The 23530-nt window shown below is 41.4% G+C and overlaps 1 protein-coding gene across 1 annotated transcript in view; it reads right to left on the bottom strand.

Moving 5' to 3' along the window:
- Positions 1-23085, bottom strand: part of tnn (tenascin N) — a 31743-nt gene extending 8658 nt beyond the window's left edge. Inside the window, exons 1-10 of the mRNA XM_076097933.1 lie at positions 22890-23085; positions 22507-22707; positions 21612-21986; positions 16984-17117; positions 16751-16880; positions 14408-14590; positions 13050-13139; positions 7779-8042; positions 5536-5799; positions 5058-5321 (exon numbers count right to left, since the gene is read on the bottom strand). Coding sequence (XP_075954048.1) covers positions 5058-5321; positions 5536-5799; positions 7779-8042; positions 13050-13139; positions 14408-14590; positions 16751-16880; positions 16984-17117; positions 21612-21986; positions 22507-22707; positions 22890-23085 — 2101 coding nt within the window. The remainder of the gene's footprint in view (positions 1-5057; positions 5322-5535; positions 5800-7778; positions 8043-13049; positions 13140-14407; positions 14591-16750; positions 16881-16983; positions 17118-21611; positions 21987-22506; positions 22708-22889) is intronic.
- Positions 23086-23530: the final 445 nt, after the last annotated feature.

Genomic DNA, 23530 nt, shown 5'->3' with positions numbered 1-23530 from the left:
GACCTGTGTGAGCTTGTGTTGAGATCTTCTGGCTGGCTTTGTTTCCTTTAATGGCCCAGATGTAGACAGTGTAGAGGACACCAGGCCTCAGGCCAGTCAGCCTGTAGGAGGAGCTGTCAGACCCGGCTGGGATCTCCCCACTAGAGCCCTCAGAGGAGCTGTAGGTGAGGACGTAGCCATCAATTTCTGCCTGGACTGGATCCCATGACACGCTGAAGCTGGACTCTGTTTCATCTCGGGCGGAGAGGTTAGCGGGAGCGTCCAGTTCTAGAGGGAGTAGTTAGTAGAGGATATTAATACACTACTGATGCAAACTACAGTCTACAGACCAGTCCATCAACTTGTAGACACAATCGCTGAAGCTACATTTAAAAACCAGGTGTCAGGGAATCATTTAGGAAAGTTTTTAAAATGTATTTTTCATCAAGCACATAACCCAACATTTTGGCATAAGCTTGTCAGAATGTGTTAGATTTGAGACCTGTGTGAGCTTGTATTGAGCTCTTCCTGCTGGCTTTGCTCCCCTTGATGGCCCAAATGTAGACGGTGTAGAGGCCACCAGGCCTCAGGCCAGTCAGCATGTATGAAGTACTGTCAGACCCGACTGGGATTTCCTCACTTGAGCCCTCAGAGGAGGTGTAGGTGAGGACGTAGCCATCAATTTCTGCCTGGACTGGATCCCATGACACGCTGAAGCTGGACTCTGTTTCATCTCGGGCTAAGAGGTTAGCAGGAGCATCCAGTTCTAGAGGAAGATGTTAGTTGAGTTGGTTATTATACTACAAATATGCAAACTACAAGAACTACTGATGCAGACCACAAAATGTAATGTTTCATTTCTCACCTAAAGGCGAACAAACAAAATCTTCTGGCATGCATTTGATAAAAACATTAGTAATATGATGGTCATTACAAGAAAAATGATGTTTACCTTCATATATTGCATCGTAAAAATAAATAAATATATATATATATATATATAGATATACCCTCTATATATCTCTCTCTCTATATATATATATCAGATGCAATATATGTTTAAATCTTTCCACTAGCTTTGTCCCAACTCACTGCCCAAATGTAGACAATGTAAAGGACACAAGGACTCAGGCAGTAAGCTTGTAGGAGACATCATGGGATCTCAGAGGTGTCTCTGTGCTTGAGCTCTCATCAGAACTGTAGCTAAGCTTATGTCCATTGAACTTTTGACTGCACTTTGTCTCACGACACACTGATGATGGGCCAAGAGTTTAGTTGAAGCGCTCAGTGCTGCATATGGAGTAACGGTTACAGCAAGAGCTAAGAAAACCTGTTAACGGATGAATCCTTGTAGCTCAGCCAAAAATGCTGTAAGTTGGGTGCAATACCTGTTTGGAAGATGTTATGGACTGAGCACATTGTGACTATACTTGATTGTGCATCACTCGGAGAAAGAGCATCATAAATCATATCTATCCTGCTTTTCCCTGGAGGAGGGAGCCTGGTGCACCTGCATCTTGCAGGGAGGAAAACGAAGATTGGTCAGAACATTTGGCCTTCTGGGTTTGCTGAAAATACCTTGTATCTCTGCCCACTAATAAATCCAACTCTTAACTCCAAGCCTCCAATTTTCCTCTATCCATGTATAGGTTCTATACAGAATGGACTCTGTTCAAAATCCCAATCATGCAAGCAGCTGCAAGGAGCCCTGGTTAGAAGGTGCTTGTCTGGTGGTGGACAGCAGGAGTGAAGAAGTCAGTCAAACTGAGGAGGGATTCCTTCAAGGCATTCAGTTGTCCTCTTCTGGCAAAAAGTGTATTTTTCTATTCAGATAATTAGGCAGCTGTTCCAAAGATCCAGGGAAATTTGGATTTCACACACCAGCGAAAACGTAGGACAACAACAACACATTAGGGGAATTGGGTGCCAGTGAAGAGACAGCTGAGCCAAAGAGTCAATCTTCAATCCAACCTTCATCTGTGGTCACAAACGTTGGGTAGTACAGCACATGTAGATAAAATGATCATATTATTGGATAAAAGAGGCTGAGATGAGGTTCCCGAACATGTTGGCTGACCTCAGTCTGAATGACAGAGTGAAGAGTCTCTTTCAAAGTAGCAGGTAGAAGTGTTTTGGTCACTTGGAAATAGTGGCCCTGAGCGCCCTCTTATGCTCCATGCATGAGTGGCTGAGGGGAGACTGCAGGGTAGTTGCCGGACACGCTCGAGGGATTACACCTCTGAGCTGGAGTAAGTAATTGGGGAAAAATGGATGTCTGGGCTACCTTGCATGAGAAGTTGGCAAGCAGATAGATGAAGTGATGGATTTGAAAACTTCTTTAAACAAATAAGCTGATTATTCTTCCATGTGAGAGACACATTTTCCTTTTGGGGTTTACAAGAGACTTGTCTTGTCAAAATAACTGTAGAAGGTATGATGTATTAAACATAAACATGGCCCCACAAAAGAATATGTGAGGGGCGTATTTAAATCGAGGCATGGCTTTAATTTGTCGGTTTAACAGAAAAGGGTAGAGACCTGTGTGAGCTTGTGTTGAGATCTTCTGGCTGGCTTTGTTTCCTTTAATGGCCCAGATGTAGACAGTGTAGAAGACCCCAGGTCTCAAACTAGTCAGCCTGTAAGAGGTGCTGTCAGGCCCCACTGAGATCTCCCCACTGGAGACCTCAGAGGAGCTGTAGGTTAGGATGTAGCCATCTATTTCAGCCTGGACTGGATCCCATGACACGCTGAAGCTGGACTCTGTTTCATCTCGGGCGGAGAGGTTAGCGGGAGCGTCCAGTTCTAGAGGGAGTAGTTAGTAGAGGATATTAATACACTACTGATGCAAACTACAGTCTACAGACCAGTCCATCAACTTGTAGACACAATCGCTGAAGCTACATTTAAAAACCAGGTGTCAGGGAATCATTTAGGAAAGTTTTTAAAATGTATTTTTCATCAAGCACATAACCCAACATTTTGGCATAAGCTTGTCAGAATGTGTTAGATTTGAGACCTGTGTGAGCTTGTATTGAGCTCTTCCTGCTGGCTTTGCTCCCCTTGATGGCCCAAATGTAGACGGTGTAGAGGCCACCAGGCCTCAGGCCAGTCAGCATGTATGAAGTACTGTCAGACCCGACTGGGATTTCCTCACTTGAGCCCTCAGAGGAGGTGTAGGTGAGGACGTAGCCATCAATTTCTGCCTGGACTGGATCCCATGACACGCTGAAGCTGGACTCTGTTTCATCTCGGGCTAAGAGGTTAGCAGGAGCATCCAGTTCTAGAGGAAGATGTTAGTTGAGTTGGTTATTATACTACAAATATGCAAACTACAAGAACTACTGATGCAGACCACAAAATGTAATGTTTCATTTCTCACCTAAAGGCGAACAAACGAAATCTTCTGGCATGCATTTGATAAAAACATTAGTAATATGATGGTCATTACAAGAAAAATGATGTTTACCTTCATATATTGCATCGTAAAAATAAATAAATATATATATATATATATAGATATACCCTCTATATATCTCTCTCTCTATATATATATATCAGATGCAATATATGTTTAAATCTTTCCACTAGCTTTGTCCCAACTCACTGCCCAAATGTAGACAATGTAAAGGACACAAGGACTCAGGCAGTAAGCTTGTAGGAGACATCATGGGATCTCAGAGGTGTCTCTGTGCTTGAGCTCTCATCAGAACTGTAGCTAAGCTTATGTCCATTGAACTTTTGACTGCACTTTGTCTCACGACACACTGATGATGGGCCAAGAGTTTAGTTGAAGCGCTCAGTGCTGCATATGGAGTAACGGTTACAGCAAGAGCTAAGAAAACTTTGCCTGGAACAAGAACACGAGAACCCCTATTAACGGATGAATCCTTGTAGCTCAGCCAAAAATGCTGTAAGTTGGGTGCAATACCTGTTTGGCAGATGTTATGGACTGAGCACATTGTGACTATACTTGATTGTGCATCACTCGGAGAAAGAGCATCATAAATCATATCTATCCTGCTTTTCCCTGGAGGAGGGAGCCTGGTGCACCTGCATCTTGCAGGGAGGAAAACGAAGATTGGTCAGAACATTTGGCCTTCTGGGTTTGCTGAAAATACCTTGTATCTCTGCCCACTAATAAATCCAACTCTTAACTCCAAGCCTCCAATTTTCCTCTATCCATGTATAGGTTCTATACAGAATGGACTCTGTTCAAAATCCCAATCATGCAAGCAGCTGCAAGGAGCCCTGGTTAGAAGGTGCTTGTCTGGTGGTGGACAGCAGGAGTGAAGAAGACAGTCAAACTGAGGAGGGATTCCTTCAAGGCATTCAGTTGTCCTCTTCTGGCAAAAAGTGTATTTTTCTATTCAGATAATTAGGCACCTGTTCCAAAGATCCAGGGAAATTTGGATTTCACACACCAGCGAAAACGTAGGACAACAACAACACATTAGGGGAATTGGGTGCCAGTGAAGAGACAGCTGAGCCAAAGAGTCAATCTTCAATCCAACCTTCATCTGTGGTCACAAACGTTGGGTAGTACAGCACATGTAGATAAAATGATCATATTATTGGATAAAAGAGGCTGAGATGAGGTTCCCGAACATGTTGGCTGACCTCAGTCTGAATGACAGAGTGAAGAGTCTCTTTCAAAGTAGCAGGTAGAGGTGTTTTGGTCACTTGGAAATAGTGGCCCTGAGCGCCCTCTTATGCTCCATGCATGAGTGGCTGAGGGGAGACTACAGGGTAGTTGCCGGACACGCTCGAGGGATTACACCTCTGAGCTGGAGTAAGTTATTGGGGAAAAATGGATGTCTGGGCTACCTTGCATGAGAAGTTGGCAAGCAGATAGATGAAGTGATGGATTTGAAAACTTCTTTAAACAAATAAGCTGATTATTCTTCCATGTGAGAGACACATTTTCCTTTTGGGGTTTACAAGAGACTTGTCTTGTCAAAATAACTGTAGAAGGTATGATGTATTAAACATAAACATGGCCCCACAAAAGAATATGTGAGGGGCGTATTTAAATCGAGGCATGGCTTTAATTTGTCGGTTTAACAGAAAAGGGTAGAGACCTGTGTGAGCTTGTGTTGAGATCTTCTGGCTGGCTTTGTTTCCTTTAATGGCCCAGATGTAGACAGTGTAGAAGACCCCAGGTCTCAAACTAGTCAGCCTGTAAGAGGTGCTGTCAGGCCCCACTGAGATCTCCCCACTGGAGCCCTCAGAGGAGCTGTAGGTTAGGATGTAGCCATCTATTTCAGCCTGGACTGGATCCCATGACACGCTGAAGCTGGACTCTGTTTCATCTCGGGCGGAGAGGTTAGCGGGAGCGTCCAGTTCTAGAGGGAGTAGTTAGTAGAGGATATTAATACACTACTGATGCAAACTACAGTCTACAGACCAGTCCATCAACTTGTAGACACAATCGCTGAAGCTACATTTAAAAACCAGGTGTCAGGGAATCATTTAGGAAAGTTTTTTAAATGTATTTTTCATCAAGCACATAACCCAACATTTTGGCATAAGCTTGTCAGAATGTGTTAGATTTGAGACCTGTGTGAGCTTGTATTGAGCTCTTCCTGCTGGCTTTGCTCCCCTTGATGGCCCAAATGTAGACGGTGTAGAGGCCACCAGGCCTCAGGCCAGTCAGCATGTATGAAGTACTGTCAGACCCGACTGGGATTTCCTCACTTGAGCCCTCAGAAGAGCTGTAGGTGAGGACGTAGCCATCAATTTCTGCCCGGGTGTGATCCCAGGACACCCTGAAGCTGGACTCTGTTTCATCTTGGGCCAAGACGTTAGTAGGAGCGTCCACCTCTGTGTGGGGAGTTATGGTTAGTAGAGACTACTAAAGGACATCACGACATCCAGTGCATACATAACAACAAAAGCAAACAGCTAATCCAAATCAGTATAATGCGATTCCCTCTTACACATAATCTTCGGTCTCTGTGTAAGAGGGTTGAAACGTCAAACTTGGATCAATGTGTTTTGGTCCTTTAATCAAAATGTGCCATCAAGAAGATGAAAAAAAAAATATAAATAAAATGACTAACCAAAAATTCCCATGTGACAGGTTTCGAATCCAAGTTTGACGTTATATCACATTGTTATATAAGCAGGCTTACTATGAGTACACTATGAGCTATGTTAATTAGATAACATGCAAACTACTATAGCAAATAAAAGATGGTGACAGAACATTGTTGCAGTGAAGAGAAATCTGAACCAGTGATGTTTCCTGATACGATGTCAGTGCTCTGGCTTTCAGATGAACTTATATCTCATCTCAGCTGCTCCATATCACTCGGATTGTTTGTATTCTCCAAAAACAGGCAAGGAAATGCACACACACTGAAGATATGTAGCTAATTATTTCACACATCTGTCCCTCATCATTACATAACAATAACAACAATAATATGAATTGCTCTTTCCCATATTGCTCATGTTATAGTTAATTATGATCACAATTGCTAAGATCACCAGCTAGCAAAGTGAGTTTCAAGCCTCTTCAGATATTTGCATGCAAGAGCCATCCCGCCGGTTGATGTATGAGTGGTGTTATTGGAGCTAACGTGTCTGCTAAAAGTTTTTGGCTTCTAAAGCAATTTGGATGTCCGTCAGTTGGTACCCAAAAGCCTTCTTTTTCAGCTTTTTTCTTCAGAGACATGAAGGCAAGCAGACAGCAACAGCTGCTAACCTTCACAACAGCAAAGATGAAGAGACAGGATCAAATTGCAAAATTGCTGGCTTTGTTAAAGAAGCAAAATTGGCTCTTCTGAAACTTCTTTAAGACATTCAGCCCCAGGCTAAACTAAATGGCCTTTAAACAAGGTGTCCAGCCTAATTATATTAAATAGCCTTTTTCAAAAGTTTCTGTCCTTGCAGATAGACAAATCTGTGTGACTAAGTGATAAGTGAAGAATTTCTATGCTTTTGACTTCTTGCCACCACAAAAAAAGACACGGAAGAGTGTAGAAAACCCACACAGTGAAGATCAAAGTTTCAGTTAAAAGCGTCTTACACAAAGGAGTTTAAGAAAAAGAGGCACTTAAAATATCCTTCTCTCTGCTCACAGGCTGGAAAGAAAGAAATTAAATACGCTGACTGGGAAACTTGAGATATCGGAGACTCCCAGGTCAAAGTTGTGAAATTTCTCCGATATAACCAAAAATGCTGGATCAGGTATCGGCAAATACGCAAGTCTATGCATCCAATATCACATCATCATATAACTTATGAGCTCATTTATGCTACACAACAACACCAACATGTGTCACTCGCTATGCGATTATGGCTGATCAGCACAACACATCTGCAAACTAGCACTACACACCTATGGTTCACCACTCTTATGCAACCTATTTTCCCCCTGATATTGCTCCATTGTGAACAACAAATACATGTTGAAATCGGCAGGAGGAGAGCTAGTTAACGTTAGCTGTTAGCAGCAGTGGGGCAGCACTCCAGCTTTGCTAAATAACGGAGCTAACAGCTAAAGTTAACAGAGGTTGCACTGAGTTACATTATGATGCGCTCAAGCTAAAAATTAGTATTATGCGAAGGTAAATTATACCTTTATGATGATGTGTTCGAATGTAATCTTGTAAAATTTTGTTTTTGTAGAGAAACTTGAATAAATACAGCAATATAAAAATATATAGTAGAGAGGGAATTTTCACCCTCTTTAAACTTAAAAGGTCATTCTTGAAGATCTTTAATTGTGGACACACACAGAAGACCAAATTCATCGACCACTCCTGTAATGAACCAGGGTCCCATTCAAAGTTTACCTGTTTCAGCTACTATTGAACTCTTCGTGCTGACTTTGTTGCCCTTGAAGGTCCAGATGTATACGGTGTGGAGAACTCCAGGCTTCAAGCCAACCAGCCTGTACGAGGTGCTGTCACGTCCTACGGGGATCTCGGTGCTGGAGCCCTCAGCAGAGGTGTAGCTCAACATGTAGCCATCTATTTCTCCCTGGACATGATCCCATGAAACTGTTGCAGTGTCCTCTGTTACTTTAGTGATGATCAGGTTGGTAGGAGCATCCATGTCTGAAGAAGATGAGATTAAAGTAGGAATAAGAGACAAGCCGACAAAAAAAAATAAGGAGTTCTTGTTCACTTCACTGATCCTTCCCGTCCATTCACATTGGCTAGAAACTCAGTTGAGAAGCACAATCTAACAGCACCCAGGGTATAGAAAACAGAAACCAAGTGACATAACCCTAAGATATTGAACACACTGTATATTGTTTGAAGGTTACAGATATAGAGGGGTTTCACTCTATATCTGTAAAAGTTTGGTGAGGCTTAGGCGTTAAAACGACTTGCCTTAGGGAAAGATCAGGGGTTGGGTTAAAGAAGGACTTTTTTAAGATTAGCGAACCACGAGGTTTGGGTGAAAATGATTACTTAGTCAAGGTAAGGGGACCTTAATCCTCATGGTTACAATGATTATCACGTCGTGAAGGTTCAGGGACGATCGTGATCATGCTCTGAAAAAAACATAACAATAGTGACTATCATTTGTAAATTGGAAATGAACAGCGGTCTCCCGAGTTGAAGCCTGACGTGTTGTTGATCCATCCTCCCTCTGCGGCTCTACAATCACATCACTTGACTTCCTCTTTTGCTCCTGACATATAACTGCTACGGCCACTAGAAGGCTACAGCTACCAGAGGGCTTTGTCACCTGAACACAAACATAATGTTGTTATATAGCTGAAAAGACTAATGCTGTTGTTCTCCTTGGGATAACAGCCTCAGCAAAACCGGAATTATTGTATTGTATTGTATTATTACTTAAATTGCACGGGGCAGGATGAGCATAGTATGACAATAGTTTCATGTACAGTATGGCTAGAGTGAGTCTGAGTTTAGACTCTCGAACAAAAGTCCCAAAGGAAGAGCTCTGTGAAGCACTTCAAAAAGGACATCACTAGCCCACAAACCCAACCGATGGTCTGGTCCTCATCACTGAGCTCCACAGGATGAGCTGCAGTGGGACGAGGACACAGCAGCGCAGCAGAGCCTCTGTCTGTGGGCTTGAGGAATCACTGGAGGCATATGGGAAACGCAGGCGGAGCAGTTGGTGGTGCATGTGTGTGGATGGGTGTTAGTTTCTGTCGAGGGAATCTCGATGAAAGCGAAGAGAGGGAGGGAGACAGAAAATAAAAAGAGCCACAGAGGCACCGTAAGAGAGACAGAGGAAGTGAAGGGGAATGTAAAAGCAATCATCATTTCGGATTATTCCTCTGTGGCAGCGGCTCAGTGGAGGGTCAGTCTTGTGTCAGTGCGCAGTCTGCATCATGAAAACTGATTGATGATGCATCCAGGAGAAGAAAGGAACCACGCAGCTGTCTAACTCTGTACCCCCTCTTTGTCTTTCTCCTCTTCTCCCGTTGGCACTTTTCTGTCCTTGTGGCTGCACTGCTTGACAGTCTGTCATGAGCTAAACCACAGGAGGAATTTATTACAGCTCAATTTTATTCGGGTTGGGTGTTTCCTCCGAGGCCTAAAAATGAGAGGTCAAAAAGTAGTCTAAGTGGCCCTAAGTGAGCGCTACTAAGGGAGCCCAGAAAGCATCACTACGCATACACAATGACACAGCATCTAAATGTTTGGTTTCTCTGAATACTACACTGAAGACTATGAAGTGACTGTGAGGCCGTTCACACAGACTGTGTAGTTTTTACTATTACAACAAATAATTTCACTGTCTCACACCAGGACTGTGTGAGTATGACTTGACACACAAACCACATGGGCCACCGTAGGATTACTGTCCATCAGCTGCAAAATCTAGGTTTTTTTGTAGAAAAAAAAGGACTTAATTAAAAAAGGTTTTTAGGAAGTTGTGAATCAATTCAGAATCTCAGAAGAATCTTGATTGTTACATGAATATATTTGGTTTGTAACCATCTGAATGAAGCTTGTATTCAACCATGCCTCGTTGTCCAAATCAAAGGTTTCTCCTCCCTCTTTGGTGTTATTTTGTTTCCCTCTGCAGCTCCTTTGGCTCTTATAGGCAGTACAGCTGCTTTCTTGGCTGTCTGATATATTGTTTTTTCCAAGCACGGCTACTTTCTAAAGGATCCCTTGCATTTGCTCTGAAGTTACAGTGTGTGATGGATTGAGTTTCTCCAGACGTTCTACCCCACTAGCTGCAGAGCGATAGTGGCTACCGGGCTACAGAATACGAGCTGTGGCTTCGGTCGTTTGGAAAACAGCTTATCCATTATGGCTGGCATGTTCAGCAGAGGCATCGACCACAAGACGCACAGTAACGTGCCGTCTTTCATCATGTACAGCCTCACCGTACCGTGGAACCCATACAGTACGTCTGTGGATGGAGCCCAGGGAAAATATGTGTCGATAGGTGCCGTTCTTTTAGACACTATACGTCAGGTGTAACATATGTATTGTTGTGGAGTCCTCTGGCTACCAAAGTCGTTATGTGTTTATTCAACAATCTATTTGTACCGTATGCAGCTCGTAATTCTTTATGACAGGATTGACTTTTTTGTCAAATCTAGAAGTGGCAGTAACATACGATATGGATGACATGAAATGCTGCTTTTGCCATCATAAATCATCCATCATTATCCATCCACTGTACTAGCAGGCATGCACATGTCACAGTTTTGATAAACCCATTAGACCAACAGTTATTTTTGTATTTTTTTAATTAAGCTCTACAAATGCTGTCAAAAAGAAACTTTTGAAGATACAGAGCTGTATGTAGAGCTTAAGTATGTATCCATAAATAAGGGCACAGCTTGCAGATATTCCTCCAAATGCCAGACATTACTATAGCTTCATGGCGCTCACTGTGTGTGTGTTTGAGAGAGAGAGAGAGAGAGAGAGAGAGAGTGACACTAGAGGGAAAGGGGAAGAGAAGGTGAACTATTGCACGCCATGTTTCTGTAAAAAAAAATTCAGCCTACCCAAACTCGCCAGACCCGCCGGACCCACAGACTGTGGTTAGACTCCTGCGCATCACTACCACACATAGAAGAGCCTTTCCACAGACACATGCCTGTACACACACACACATGAACAGGCCAATAGTGCTGTCTCTTTATAGTGTTGTTATCTTTATAAAATGTCCCTTCTCACATTTTCACTTGTCATATTTCTGGCACCTACTGTACAGAGCTGATGGACAAGTCTGAGCGGACAGGGTGCTCCCACTGGGCCACATGAGGTGCTATAGTGTGTCCAGATAACACAAAGACTAAACATTCTTCTCCTCTACCAATGCCAAGTCCATCTGCTTTTGGTTATACAGCCCATGGTGGTGACTTTATTGAATCTGAATCAGCGGTGCAGCCGTGGTGGGTTGCGTTTATACGATTTATAATCTCTTGGCAGCTTAGTGAATGTGAAACGTCTGCTCCGGAGAGAGAGATCCATTTGACTCTGGTGTGTTTCTAAATGTTAGCTGTCATTGAATCATTTTATTCTGGAACTGATGGCAGTTAAAAGACACCAGATACAGCCACCCACAGAATATCACACACACACTTACACATTTATATACTATAAATTAATATTATATTATTGTATTCTTCTATTCCTGCTAATTTGTTCCCATCATTTCTTGCTGTAACCGTGGCACTTACGGTCCTCATTTTCTTTATTGCTGTTGCTTTTTTCTACATTTCCTCATTTAGATCCTTTTATCTCTCATTGCATTCGACCACGCCGGCCCAATAAAAACAGCATGGTGGGTGAGATAATAGGTGTGTGTGGTCTCTGTTGCACCACACCAGACATCATGAAAGCAGCACATCCTCGCTGGAGAGCAGAGCTGGGGCCTATCCTCCTCAATCACCTCTAAGCCTTTTCATGTAACACCGAAAATGAAGGATTGTAGCTACTGGAGTGGAGACAAGCCACTGTCTGTCTGGTGCAGATTAGCACATTCCCTCACACACACATGCAATTACTACACGAGTAGGTGGCACACTCACGCGCAGAAAGATTAGCAGTGACAGAGGCCCTTGAGTACCTGACTGGCTGCAGATGAAGAGAGGTGAGTCTTGAAAATACCTAGCTAACACTGATGACTAAAAACCATTAAATTGGCTGCCTCAGGGTCAAAAAAATGAAGAGCCATCAACCCGGAGACTGCTTTTGAACTGAGTGAGCTCCAAGGGTGGATGAGAGCGCAGGTGGGCGAGGAAAAAAAGGAAGGGAAATGAAAGGCAGAAAAGTTAAAAATAACAAAGCACGAATGAGCAGAATAATGGGAGAAACTGCTGACATGTCATGCCATTGTGGACTATTCCTCAGTAACTTAAATAATAACATTAAGGAACCTGAATAACATCACCAGCTGTTAAAGTGAAACTGTTAAATTAATTCCTCCTCACGTCCTAAAACCAAATGTTAGACTAAATGCGTCAAACTCAATGCCACACTGGTAAAAAACAACATTACCAGTTGGACTCAGTATGGACCTTCTCACCTCAACCATCAGGGAGCATCTTGTAGTCGTTACACCATTCATATCATGTTTCCTCTTGGCGAACAGGCTCACCACAGCCATTACGACCTGTCCAGATTAATAGGCTGCAAATTCCAGCCTTACATCATTAACCCATAATCGTGCTCCTTGCCGGCTGTATTTATTATGCTATTATCATTGGCTGTGTGTGGAAGGGAATACCAGGATGTATCATACCGCATGTCACAATTGTGCATGACAGATTGTGTTTTTCCTATTAGGTTCTGCCCATAGGTGAATTACTGGTGGCTTTACAAGAGCTAAGAACTGTTGTTGATGCTGCATCCAATTCAAAACTAAGTGGAATATGGATGTCCTCGCATTTTCTTTAATGTGTTTCACTCCCACAAGTGGCTGATCTTTCATTTTGAATGTCATCCAATTCAGACATAGTCGGTGGTGGCACAAACCCAAGTCTCTGCCATTTCTGCAGCGAGAAAATTTGCGGAAAATTGGTTCCATTTTGTACTTACCGATAACATGCAGAATTGGCACTGAGTAACACATTAGGTTAAATGGATCATGGACGCTTATGTGTTGACACTGACCTGTGGCACCGGTGACAGAGGAAGGTTTTCCCTCAGTAGTTCCTTTGATGGCCTGCACTGAGATCTGGTACTCTGTTCCTGGAAAAAGACCTGCACGAAGACACATTTTTTGACCTTGATTATATTTTTGTTCCACCATTCCACATTTATTTTTCTGACTTTTCTTTCTTTGCGAAATACTCGGGATGCTTTCGTCTTGCCAGTCCTAAAAATCCATCAAACTATCCAACTACTATCTGAGAGGGAAATTCACTATTTGGTTAACTTGATCATAACTTGTGTCCACAATGAGGCCATAATCCATGAGGAAGCTTCTCAACTAGACATTGCTTAGTTCTAAGGGCTTAGAAGTGAAAATAGCAGGGAACCACTGCTCTATACTGTGATCTGTGTTGTAATGATATGCAACTTAAATATATGATAAGATATGCAACTTTTTTATCCATTTGCATTAGATGCTTTTATTTTATTATTTTTATTTTATTTTTATTAAATATATAATGTATTGATGTGATACAATTCAGAGCTGTATTTGCATATACTGTACATGCATACTGAGTGTATGTGCAAGAGTATATGTACTTTATGTGTCTTAAGTAAGTAATGATTATAAAATGTAGCAATTTCTAAAGGAAAGTGCTTGGCAATAAAGGCATTTCCCACAAAGTATCAAACAGTCAGAATAGTAACAAATACCAGAGTAAATAAATATAATTAAAAATTATAATAATGTCAACAGAAGGGCAAAATATCAGTTAAGAAAAGCAAGGAGTATAAGTGAGTACTTTGAAATGCATGATCATGTTATGAGAGGTGGGGCAATATATTAGGGGCAAAGACAGCAAATGGCCTCCCTTCATTTAAAGGCAAGCTCTGGTAACACCCGGTACTAGATACTGGTTAGCCAGCCTCAGAGACTTCAATATAAGGACACAACAATTCATTTTTAATTCAAATCTTTTTATGTATTCAAAACCACTTCTTGTATGCAAACTATATATAAAAGCTGCAATGATCAGCTGACTACTCGATTAATCGAAAAATAATTGCCTACGTTATTACGTTGTTGATATTTGATAAAATGTTAATTAAATGTTATTAATTTTTCTTGCAAAATGTCAGGAGATGCTGATTTCAGCCTTTCAAATATGGAGACTCCTGCTTTTTTTCTGTTTTCCATCATATTAAAGTGAATTGAATTGACAAAACAAGACTTTTAAAAGACATAACCTTTTGGATGGTTATTTTTCACTATTTTCTGAACCAGAACAAACGATTAATGGAGCAAATTATGGGCAGATTAATCTGATATGAAAACAATCATCAGTTGCAGCACTACTGTCTATTACAACACCTACCAACAATAGTGTGTTTGGTGCGCGCCTCTTGGTTCCTCTGTACGTTCTGCTCCTCCTCCTGTCCTGAAGGGTGAGTGTGTATGAGCCTGAAGTGATCCACTTCAGCCGACGGGTTCTTCCAGTCCACCTGGATAGACACTTCTGTCTGGCCGAGTACTCTGATACCATCAATAGCGGAGACATCTGGGTAGGACACAAGTGTTGAACAGCAAGGTGGAACTGGAAGTGCAGATCTGACCCTTAAACTTGAAAGCCTTAATTAAAGCCCCTGTAATCACAAGCACCTGCTCTGCTCTAGTCCCACGTCCTTGAGCTAGATGATGAATCCCTTTCACCATGAAATGTGACCTTCCTGGCAAGGGGGCCTCACAGGAATATATCTTTTTGCTATCAAGAAAATATCATATACCAAACATGATATTATTATAGTAACATGATATAATACCACATACTGTGTATTACATCTTCACTTCAATGTCAGGAAAACTGCACACTGAAGTTTATGCATGGATGTAAAACAAATACCAGCACCGAACCCCTCTCAATTATTATTATAGGAATCATTAGGAATGATATAAAATAGTTATGTAAGCATTGTGCATTGCTCATATCACATGATTTTATCAAATTCAGTGTAAATAAAGCAATTGTATTATTGTTTTTCTTTCTCATGTTTCGGCCCAAGTCATTACATAAAAATGTGCACATATTTTAAGCAACATTTAAAAGGTTGAGCCAGCAAGTCTGGAGAAAGATTGTTGATTTTCAAACTCAATACCTAAACAAATACACCCTCATTAATACCCATTCATACTCTGATGGCAGGGGCTACAATGCAAGGTGCCACATGCCCATCAGAACTAATTAATCATTCACACCGATGGCAGAGCCTTTCGGGAGCAATTTGGGGTTAAGGGTCTTGCCCAAGGACACATTGACATGGACTGGAGTAGCCGGGGATCGAACCGATCTTCTGATTGAGGGACGACCCGCTCTACCTTCTGAGTCACAGTCGCCCGCATGATCAGCCCTGTTGTTGATTGGCTGGAATTGTGTCAGTCAGAGGCAGAGTTTGTTTTCCATTTACAGAGCCAGGGCTGCGTTTGAACACACATTTTTTTCAGCACACACACAGAGCGGACAGCTGGCAGACGATGAGAAGATATTTGACATTATTTGACAAAAAGGGTATTGGATTATAATAGCTGACTGCACCTTGAAGTGCAGAAACACATCACTGGCTTAACTTGTCTCTATGATACTGTGATTCTATCCTACCATACCATACCCCTTCTACCAAACCCAGACATAGGTATTTGCCAAAGATAAGTTTACAATATTAACATTGCAAGGAGGGATGTCAGAAGTTGCAGCATATGGTGAAAAAAGACCAAAACCATAAAACAAATGGTACCAAATGAAAAGAGTTTGCATATTATTATGCCAGCTATTGGATTTTCACTCACACCCTCTTTTGAAGTCGATCATCGTTTGAAGTCGAAAACTATGTGACCAGTCTGCCTCATGCCGTGTGCTCCTCACACAACCATAAGCCAGATGATGCCGTTTTTTCCCATGCCCTTATGGGAATGCCATGCTCTGTGAGTTTTTCCATGGGTAACCAGGCTAACCACACATTAGAGTCAAAGTCAATCTCTCCCACTTTCTGTCCGCCTTGCTCATGCTCACAAATCCTAGTAATCTCTTTCTCTTCACATCTGTCTCTACCACATCTGTGAGCAAGTCCGCTTTCCATTATACACATCCGCGTAGCCATTTTTCCTTGTAATTACCTTTAAATGTAATGGTTAAAAAACCAGCACTTAATGAAACACTAAGTAATGACAGGCCTGAGCTTGTTCATTGCTTTTTAGCATAGCATTTCCGTAAAAGACATTTCCGGTAGATTTAAAAACAGGAAAAAAACCTCCACATCTTGGGTAAGTCACTGCAAGTAATTCTTGCTGTGTACTTGCCTCTTTCCTTAAAACTAGACTCTAAACCTGCAACATCTCCTTCCTCTAAACATATAAGAACTTGACTTTTAAGTGTTTTCATGCCTCATCATGCCCTCACTTACATTTGGCCTCAAATGTGAGCGCTTAATCCACAGAAAATCTAACAGAATCCACCAGACCTGCAGGCCATACCTGGCCTTTCTGTCACATCAGTCTTTACTGGGTCACTTCTGCCTTTGAATCTACACCACCAACACATTTAAAGAAAACACGCAGCTCACAGCCCTCTCACACTTCACCAGTAAAGGATCCTAATCTGCGTCATGCACACATTTTAAGACCCCGTTGATGTTTTTCAGTCCCACTAACTGCGGTCTGTTCTCACCTGTGGTAGCTTCGATCTTTTCTGCTTCACTTTGGATCTTTTTGATGACGGCATACACCTGGAGAATGTAAGTGACTCCAGGAGTCAGTCCTGTGATGAGGTAGGAGTTCTCTGTGTTGGAAACCCGAACCTAGGATACAGTGGTTTGAGACAAAGGTGTAAATTAAAGAAAATGCTTCTATGCTACATTTATTTGACATACCCATACATTTTTTACACATAAAAAAACTTACATGCTCCTGGGTACTCTCATCATTTTTGGGATGGTATGTCAGAATATAATACTCTGCCCTACGAACTGATTCCCACTTAACCAGGAGGGAGACGTCGGTCACCTGGACCAAGCGCAGACCCTGAGGACTGTGGACTGACAGGGAACGAGAGGTAGACAAAGACAAAAGAATTAACAGAGGTTGTCGCATATTTTAATAAAATGCTCCATCACTTTAAGGGGCGACACCAAATAGTCGAACATTCCACGATTCCATCCAAGGAGCCCGATTCATCTGCCACTCTCATGGAAGAATCGTCACAGTGGCGGAAAAATGTGGTTAAGAAACAAAGGATCATTCCATCCGGGTTACATGGGGGTGCTGAATGTTTCATTTGACACAGAATTGCTTGATTTCTTCAAATTAATCAGTCTATTCGTGAAAAAAACTCATGTGTTTTCAATCAATGCGCTTAGTGTGCATGAATAAATCACCATTATACAAGGTTGCAATTTGCAGGACCATTGGAGCAGTACTTGGCGACAGCCTCAGAAAGACTTAATAACAATACCATAAGGCTACTGTTTCAGGCTTTTCAAACACCTCAATGAACTCAAACTTATAATAAAACCAGAAAATAATGAACAAAAGCGATGCATTGTTTTGAGGTTTCTTCCCAAATATGAGATGGAAACAAGAAAAACATTCTGTGAGTATAATAGAGGGAAATAAATGTTAGATGGGTGGTAAACACTTCCTTTGGCAGTGAAGGAATTCACATCAGGTTGCCGTTCCACAAGGCAAAGTCAGGAAGCTTAATATTTTTCTCAAATGCAGCAATCCGTTTCCATCCAGTCACAGTAAATATCCCCCTGTTGCTACTCGAAGCACAACCATCAACAATCTCTACCCTCAAATAATATCTCCGCACAGCTGGGGTGAATAAATTAACCTATTAAGATTGGAAAAAGTAGAAACTAATAGTGATTTGTGTCTTATCTGAGGAAAATATAACGGAAACAACATGTTTGGACTTCTTAAAAAGGCTATAAATCTGCAGCGAGTGAGCACTAAGGAAGCACAAGTTAATGTTCAGGACAAATGAAATGGGAATTAAGTCAGTTTCTTTCTATTTGGTCCTCTGTGTCCTATTATCTTTCCCATCCGTTTGTGAATATTAAACGTCTCTGAGACAATTCACTTACTCACAGAACTTGGAAAAGTGGCCAAAAATGAAAGGGTTCACTTTGTTGAACATAATCTCAAACATTTTTGAGGGAGTCAAAGGAGCTACAAAAAGAACGTTAAATCCATAGCATCTGCAATGTGTTGATATGGCGCTAAAGAAGTTACTATGTTCGCTTTTAATAATCTCACCCGCTTTATATCGAGATTATCTCATTCGATGCGGTTGCTAAATCTGACGGATAGACAAGAGTTCAGGCTACAAAAGGTGTATAATTGTTAAAGCACCACTGATTCTCTAAACCACACGGCATCTGCCTTTGATAGTGGAGCTAAAAAATAGTAATATTGAAGCTATATTAACATCAGTGGCAAGGAATGAAACTGCACTATACTGGATGTATAGCAGGCTATATCTAAAACCATAAGTAATGTCATCACCCAGGGAGCTGACTGACATCCATCGTCCAGGTGCTGAAATGGCAAGTCGCCACATAAAACAAAGAATGTCTCTTCTTCTCCCAGTGCTTATTACCACTTCTGCTACTAACAGCTAAAAACAACACGATGTATTTTTTGTTCTCCTACCTCCCACTTTCCCTTCCTCCCTAACTTTCCCTCTGACATGGTGCCACTGTTGATGTTGGACTCCCTTCAAAAAGCACCTACACACGAAGCTGCAGATCTGTTTCTAGCTGTGGTCTGCCTGTGCGGAGCAAAACTCAGCTTGAAGAAATCAAATCACGATCAAGGGCTTGACATAGCTGACCTACTGTGAAGACGGGGGTTCAGGACCTGAAATTGGTTGTGGAGCTTCTTTTGGTGGGCATGTGTAGCAAACGTCAAAAAATCCCTGGCTTGTGCTCTGGGTTACATTTAGAGGAAGAAATACCATGGACACATTTAGCCAGAGGTTTCCGTTTATAGATTATTATTTTAAAATGTATTCTGCAGTCCAAGATACAAGCAGTATGAAAAAGCTACATTTTGTGCCCTTCACCTGCAGCTAAATCTTCAAGATATCCTTAGAAATAACTGTCACATGAACCTCGGTGAATTAAACTGTCCATGCCTGACTGCTGCTGCTCACCTTTCTGCTTGCCTGGCCTTAAATTGCCATGAAATGCAATTTTGTACTCAGCTCCTGAGGCAGTAATAGCAGTATGGTGAGAAGTGCATTTAGCAGGAAAGGCAATGATTCTTCTTGGAGGGTCAAAAGACTGATGGGTGTTCTTATGTTCCCGTGGTATTACACGTGGTATTACAGTATGTGACCTGATGTCATATGTAGTGCAGAGGCCATAACGGTCAGAGGTGATGGGGTCAGTCCACTGAAAAGGCCCCATCAGCTGCTCTATCTGAAATAACTGTTGGAGAGATGCTTTGAATTCCCAAGAAGTAGGTCACTGTGGCTATCATGATAACTGCTTTAACTTTAGGTTCAGCCTGAGCCGTTTTCATCAATGAACCGACCATTTATCGCAAATAGCTAGGACTGAAATTTTTCAGAAAAGACTGCTCGTTTAGGGAGCTCTCATAGTCAGCTGGTTATAATCATTATATCTTTAAAAAGTCAACAGTATCAAAAGCATTCATTTCCTTCTGGATTTTTCTTCCACTTGGCAAAATAGCTGTGAAGCTCGGAGAGAGAAATGTAGAGAGGAATGTACAAAAATGATCATTTACATCAATGAATCGTTTCCTTAAATTGTGCTGCACTTCTAGTTTTTGGAGCAAGTAGCTCATTAAAATAAGGTATGAAATGTGCAGGCTACAGCTGTTATTTGTGTATATGTGTCAGGAACATTTATCCAAAATGTTATACTGTATACGGTTCATCTCCTTTTCAGGTTGCATGCAGGTTGTAAACATTAGTTTGACACCTACTCAAAACTGAAGTGTTTCTACAGATCTTTATATCTTTAGAGTGATTTTAATGTAAAGTGTCTTTGAGTATTCTGAAAAGCTCTCTATAAATAAAATGTATTATTATATTATTATTAGATCTTAGGGTTGTAGCAAGTCATTTTAGTTACTTGCAAATGTAAAAAAGTCAACTTAGTTGGATTTAATAAATGATTTAAAAGGATTCCTATTAAATACTATATTCGCAGCATAGCGAGTGACTAATGACAGGAAGAAAAAAGACAACCCTGAACACCTGTTTGAATATACTGGCTTTAACGCATTAGCTGATAAGACTTTTGACATGACATTTTGACATAATAGAAAAAAAACTATTGTAAATACTAAATGAATAAAATGAATGATGGCTGAATTTAATTTATTTGTATTGTGCATGCTGACTCACTGTCACGGCTGGAGCACTTGAATAGAACGGAGCCGTCGTTAATGTTATTAGTAACGCTTGAGCTTTACCTACTATGACAGGTTCAAATGTTTGCTGTAAAAAAGGAATATTACCACCCGGTAGATGAGAAAAAAATGCTGCAGCAGGAATCAAACCAATAAGCTGGTACAAGCATGAATTAATTGCTGCAAGTTTTAAGAATTCATTCAGGTATATCCTAAAAGTTTTTACTAAATGAAATATAAGAAGATTTATATTAAGGTGAACTGTTATTAATGGTCCCAGAGCTCCTTGTAGCCTCTGTGTTTTTTCCATGAGATGGCAGTTAACATTCACAGCTTAATAACAGCAGAGCCACAGAGGTGACTCGAGAAAAAGGGTGAAATGTGAATCTTAATCCTCACGAGAAACACAGATCAAACTGAATGCAAGCCTGGGTCATAAAGAGTTATTATGCGTCACCCCAGATATATAATTCACCCATAAGTAGATCATGATGGAATATGCGTACTCTGACACCATTCATCCCTTAGGGACACATTGGAAATGTCACTGGTAGCTGGCATAACCAAAAAAAAAGTATTATTATTAAAACCTGTATGAATGATCCTTGTCTCACTCTGCAAGGATCAGACAGAAACATATGGTGTGAATATTTTTTCGTTCTCACCAGAATTGTCAGACTGTCTGATCATAGTCAACAACAATGCAGATTTACTCCAGTTTAAGGCCCCGGTTACACATCAAATAAAATGGCAAAATTTCATGGTGAAATCAAGAAATTTGCTGCAATAGGTAGATTCACAAGCAAGGGGCGAAGTGAATCTACATTCACTAAGTGTTTCAAGTTCAACTTCAGGAAGTTGTCGTAATGCCCCTTGAGCGAATGTAGAGCCGATCATGGATTATTATAACCCGCTATAAAAGTTTCCTGTTAAAAGACTGGAGATGTTGCGAATGATGTTACTTGCTAGTGTATTCGCCGTTAGCACTTCAGTTAACGTTAGCTAACCTAGCGTTAGTAAAAGTTCACAACTCAGTTAGTCATGCAGTACTTCCTACATCACCAAGCCTCAATAACCACCTACTTCACGAGTTATTATACATAACGTACACAGAAACGTTGGCGTCGTCACACATTTTAATAGCTTACCTAATGAACAGTCTTCGCCATAAAAGCCCTCTTCACAGATGCACTGGCCATCCACACACTGGCCGTTACCAATGCAGTCATTGGGACACTTCTGGACACTGCAATCCTCGCCGGTGAAGTGCGGGAAACAAACACATTTTCCATCCACACATTGTCCCTTGTCGTTGCAGTTGTCTGGACACATCAGCTGGCTGCAGTCCTCTCCCATGAAGCCCTGTTGGCACACACACTTCCCATTCACACATCGGCCGTTGTCGTTGCACTCATCAGGGCAGGACGAGACAGAACAATCTGGGCCTTCCCATCCCGGGTTACACAGGCAGCTGCAGGTGTTGGGTTGGTAGGTACCATGGCCACTACAGCTTGTGTCCACACCTTGAGAAAGAGCAGAGTGAAAAAGTGTTGTTGTTTAATTGGCAGGTAAATTATTTTATAGGCCTACTGAATTACTCATATCCTCATATCAAACTCCTCTTTCCACTTGTTTACCCTAGTATCTAAGTATTTACTCCAGACTTGTTGAATACATTTAGTAACTATACTTTACAGAGTGATATCATCATGACATACATGGTATATTATTGTATATTGAGCTACATAGCAGTATATAAAGTAATATAAATTAGCTCCACCTCTCGCTGCAACATTAAAGCGATAATAATAATAATACATATGAAATGGGACATTCTGCATAGTGAGTACTTTCACTTGTTGTACTTTCAGTATATTTAGTTGTTAATACTTTTATGCTTTTACTTAAGTAAAATCTTGAATGCAGGACTTTTACTTCTAGTAGAGCATTTTACTCTGTGGTATTGTTACTTTTACTTCAGTGAGTTATTCTTCCACCACTACCTATTGAATTGTGGGTCAACTAGGTTGTGTCACAGTTTACCTGCAGCCCCACCGCTTCCACAACATCCCTGAGTACATTGGGTCTTTAGGTAGTTGACTTCTTCCTCCAGCCCGTTGACTCTGTACATCAGTGACTTGAAGCTTTCAGACTCCTCGCAGTCACACTTTGGTGTCTGCAGCCTGATGTTGTGTCTGAAGATGATGTCGTTCTCTCCATTCGTAGTGGTCTCTGGCTGCAGACCTACATAATAGAACATCAATTTAACTTTTTTGACTTCTAGATGTACTGCCATGGGTCACATCGCTCACACATGATACAGTAAACAAATATTTAACAAATATAAATAAGCATTTCATACTATTGAAAGAGGCCAAAAAACAGTTGCATTCTCTCTAGCTCTAATTCTTAGTTTTGTTCATGACCTGTTTGGTCCTGGGTTGGCAGGAGCTCAAGTTTACAACTAGGGCTCCCCTGGATGTCGATTTTATAGACGTTGCTGAAGGTGACTCCCTGCTCTGGGGCTGACGGAGCTGGGTGGTTGGTGGCGGAGCTGAACGGTGACACGGTGCAGAGTAGGACCAGTAGGCACAGGGCCCTCCTCAGGAGCCTCGTGGTCATGGCTAAAGGACAAGATAAGTGCAGATAATTGTTACATTTTCTGACCCTTCACACTGTTTTTTAAAAGCACCATCTGTTTGTTGGACAGCATCTGTGCATGTAGAGCACTGACTGGGAGGTAATCCATTTAAAACTGTGATAACTCAATGAAAGTACAGATTGGCTTCTACCAAACTAAAAACCTAAAGCATTGTTTCCATGAAATAATAAAAAGGAAAAGGGGTAGATTGTGGTTTGAGCAGCAGTTATTTTTGCAGGATAGAATACAAAAACACAAAACAACATTTTATAACAAAATGGTACGCTAAACTTGGCAAAAAAACCTGCTCAACTCATGATTACATTTCCCAAAAGGTAGGGTTATTCAATTCGCTAAAGCTGTTTTTTACCTTGCACAGTAGAAACATCAATAGGAACAAAACTAAACTCCTCACTGCTGACTGTA

The sequence above is a fragment of the Anarhichas minor genome, unplaced genomic scaffold (genome assembly GCF_050575085.1).
Source record: "Anarhichas minor isolate MPS153535 unplaced genomic scaffold, ASM5057508v1 ptg000024l, whole genome shotgun sequence".
NCBI classification, from domain to species: Eukaryota; Metazoa; Chordata; class Actinopteri; order Perciformes; family Anarhichadidae; genus Anarhichas; species Anarhichas minor.
Note: the sequence above shows the minus strand (reverse complement) of the source record. Positions and strands in the feature narration are given on the sequence as shown.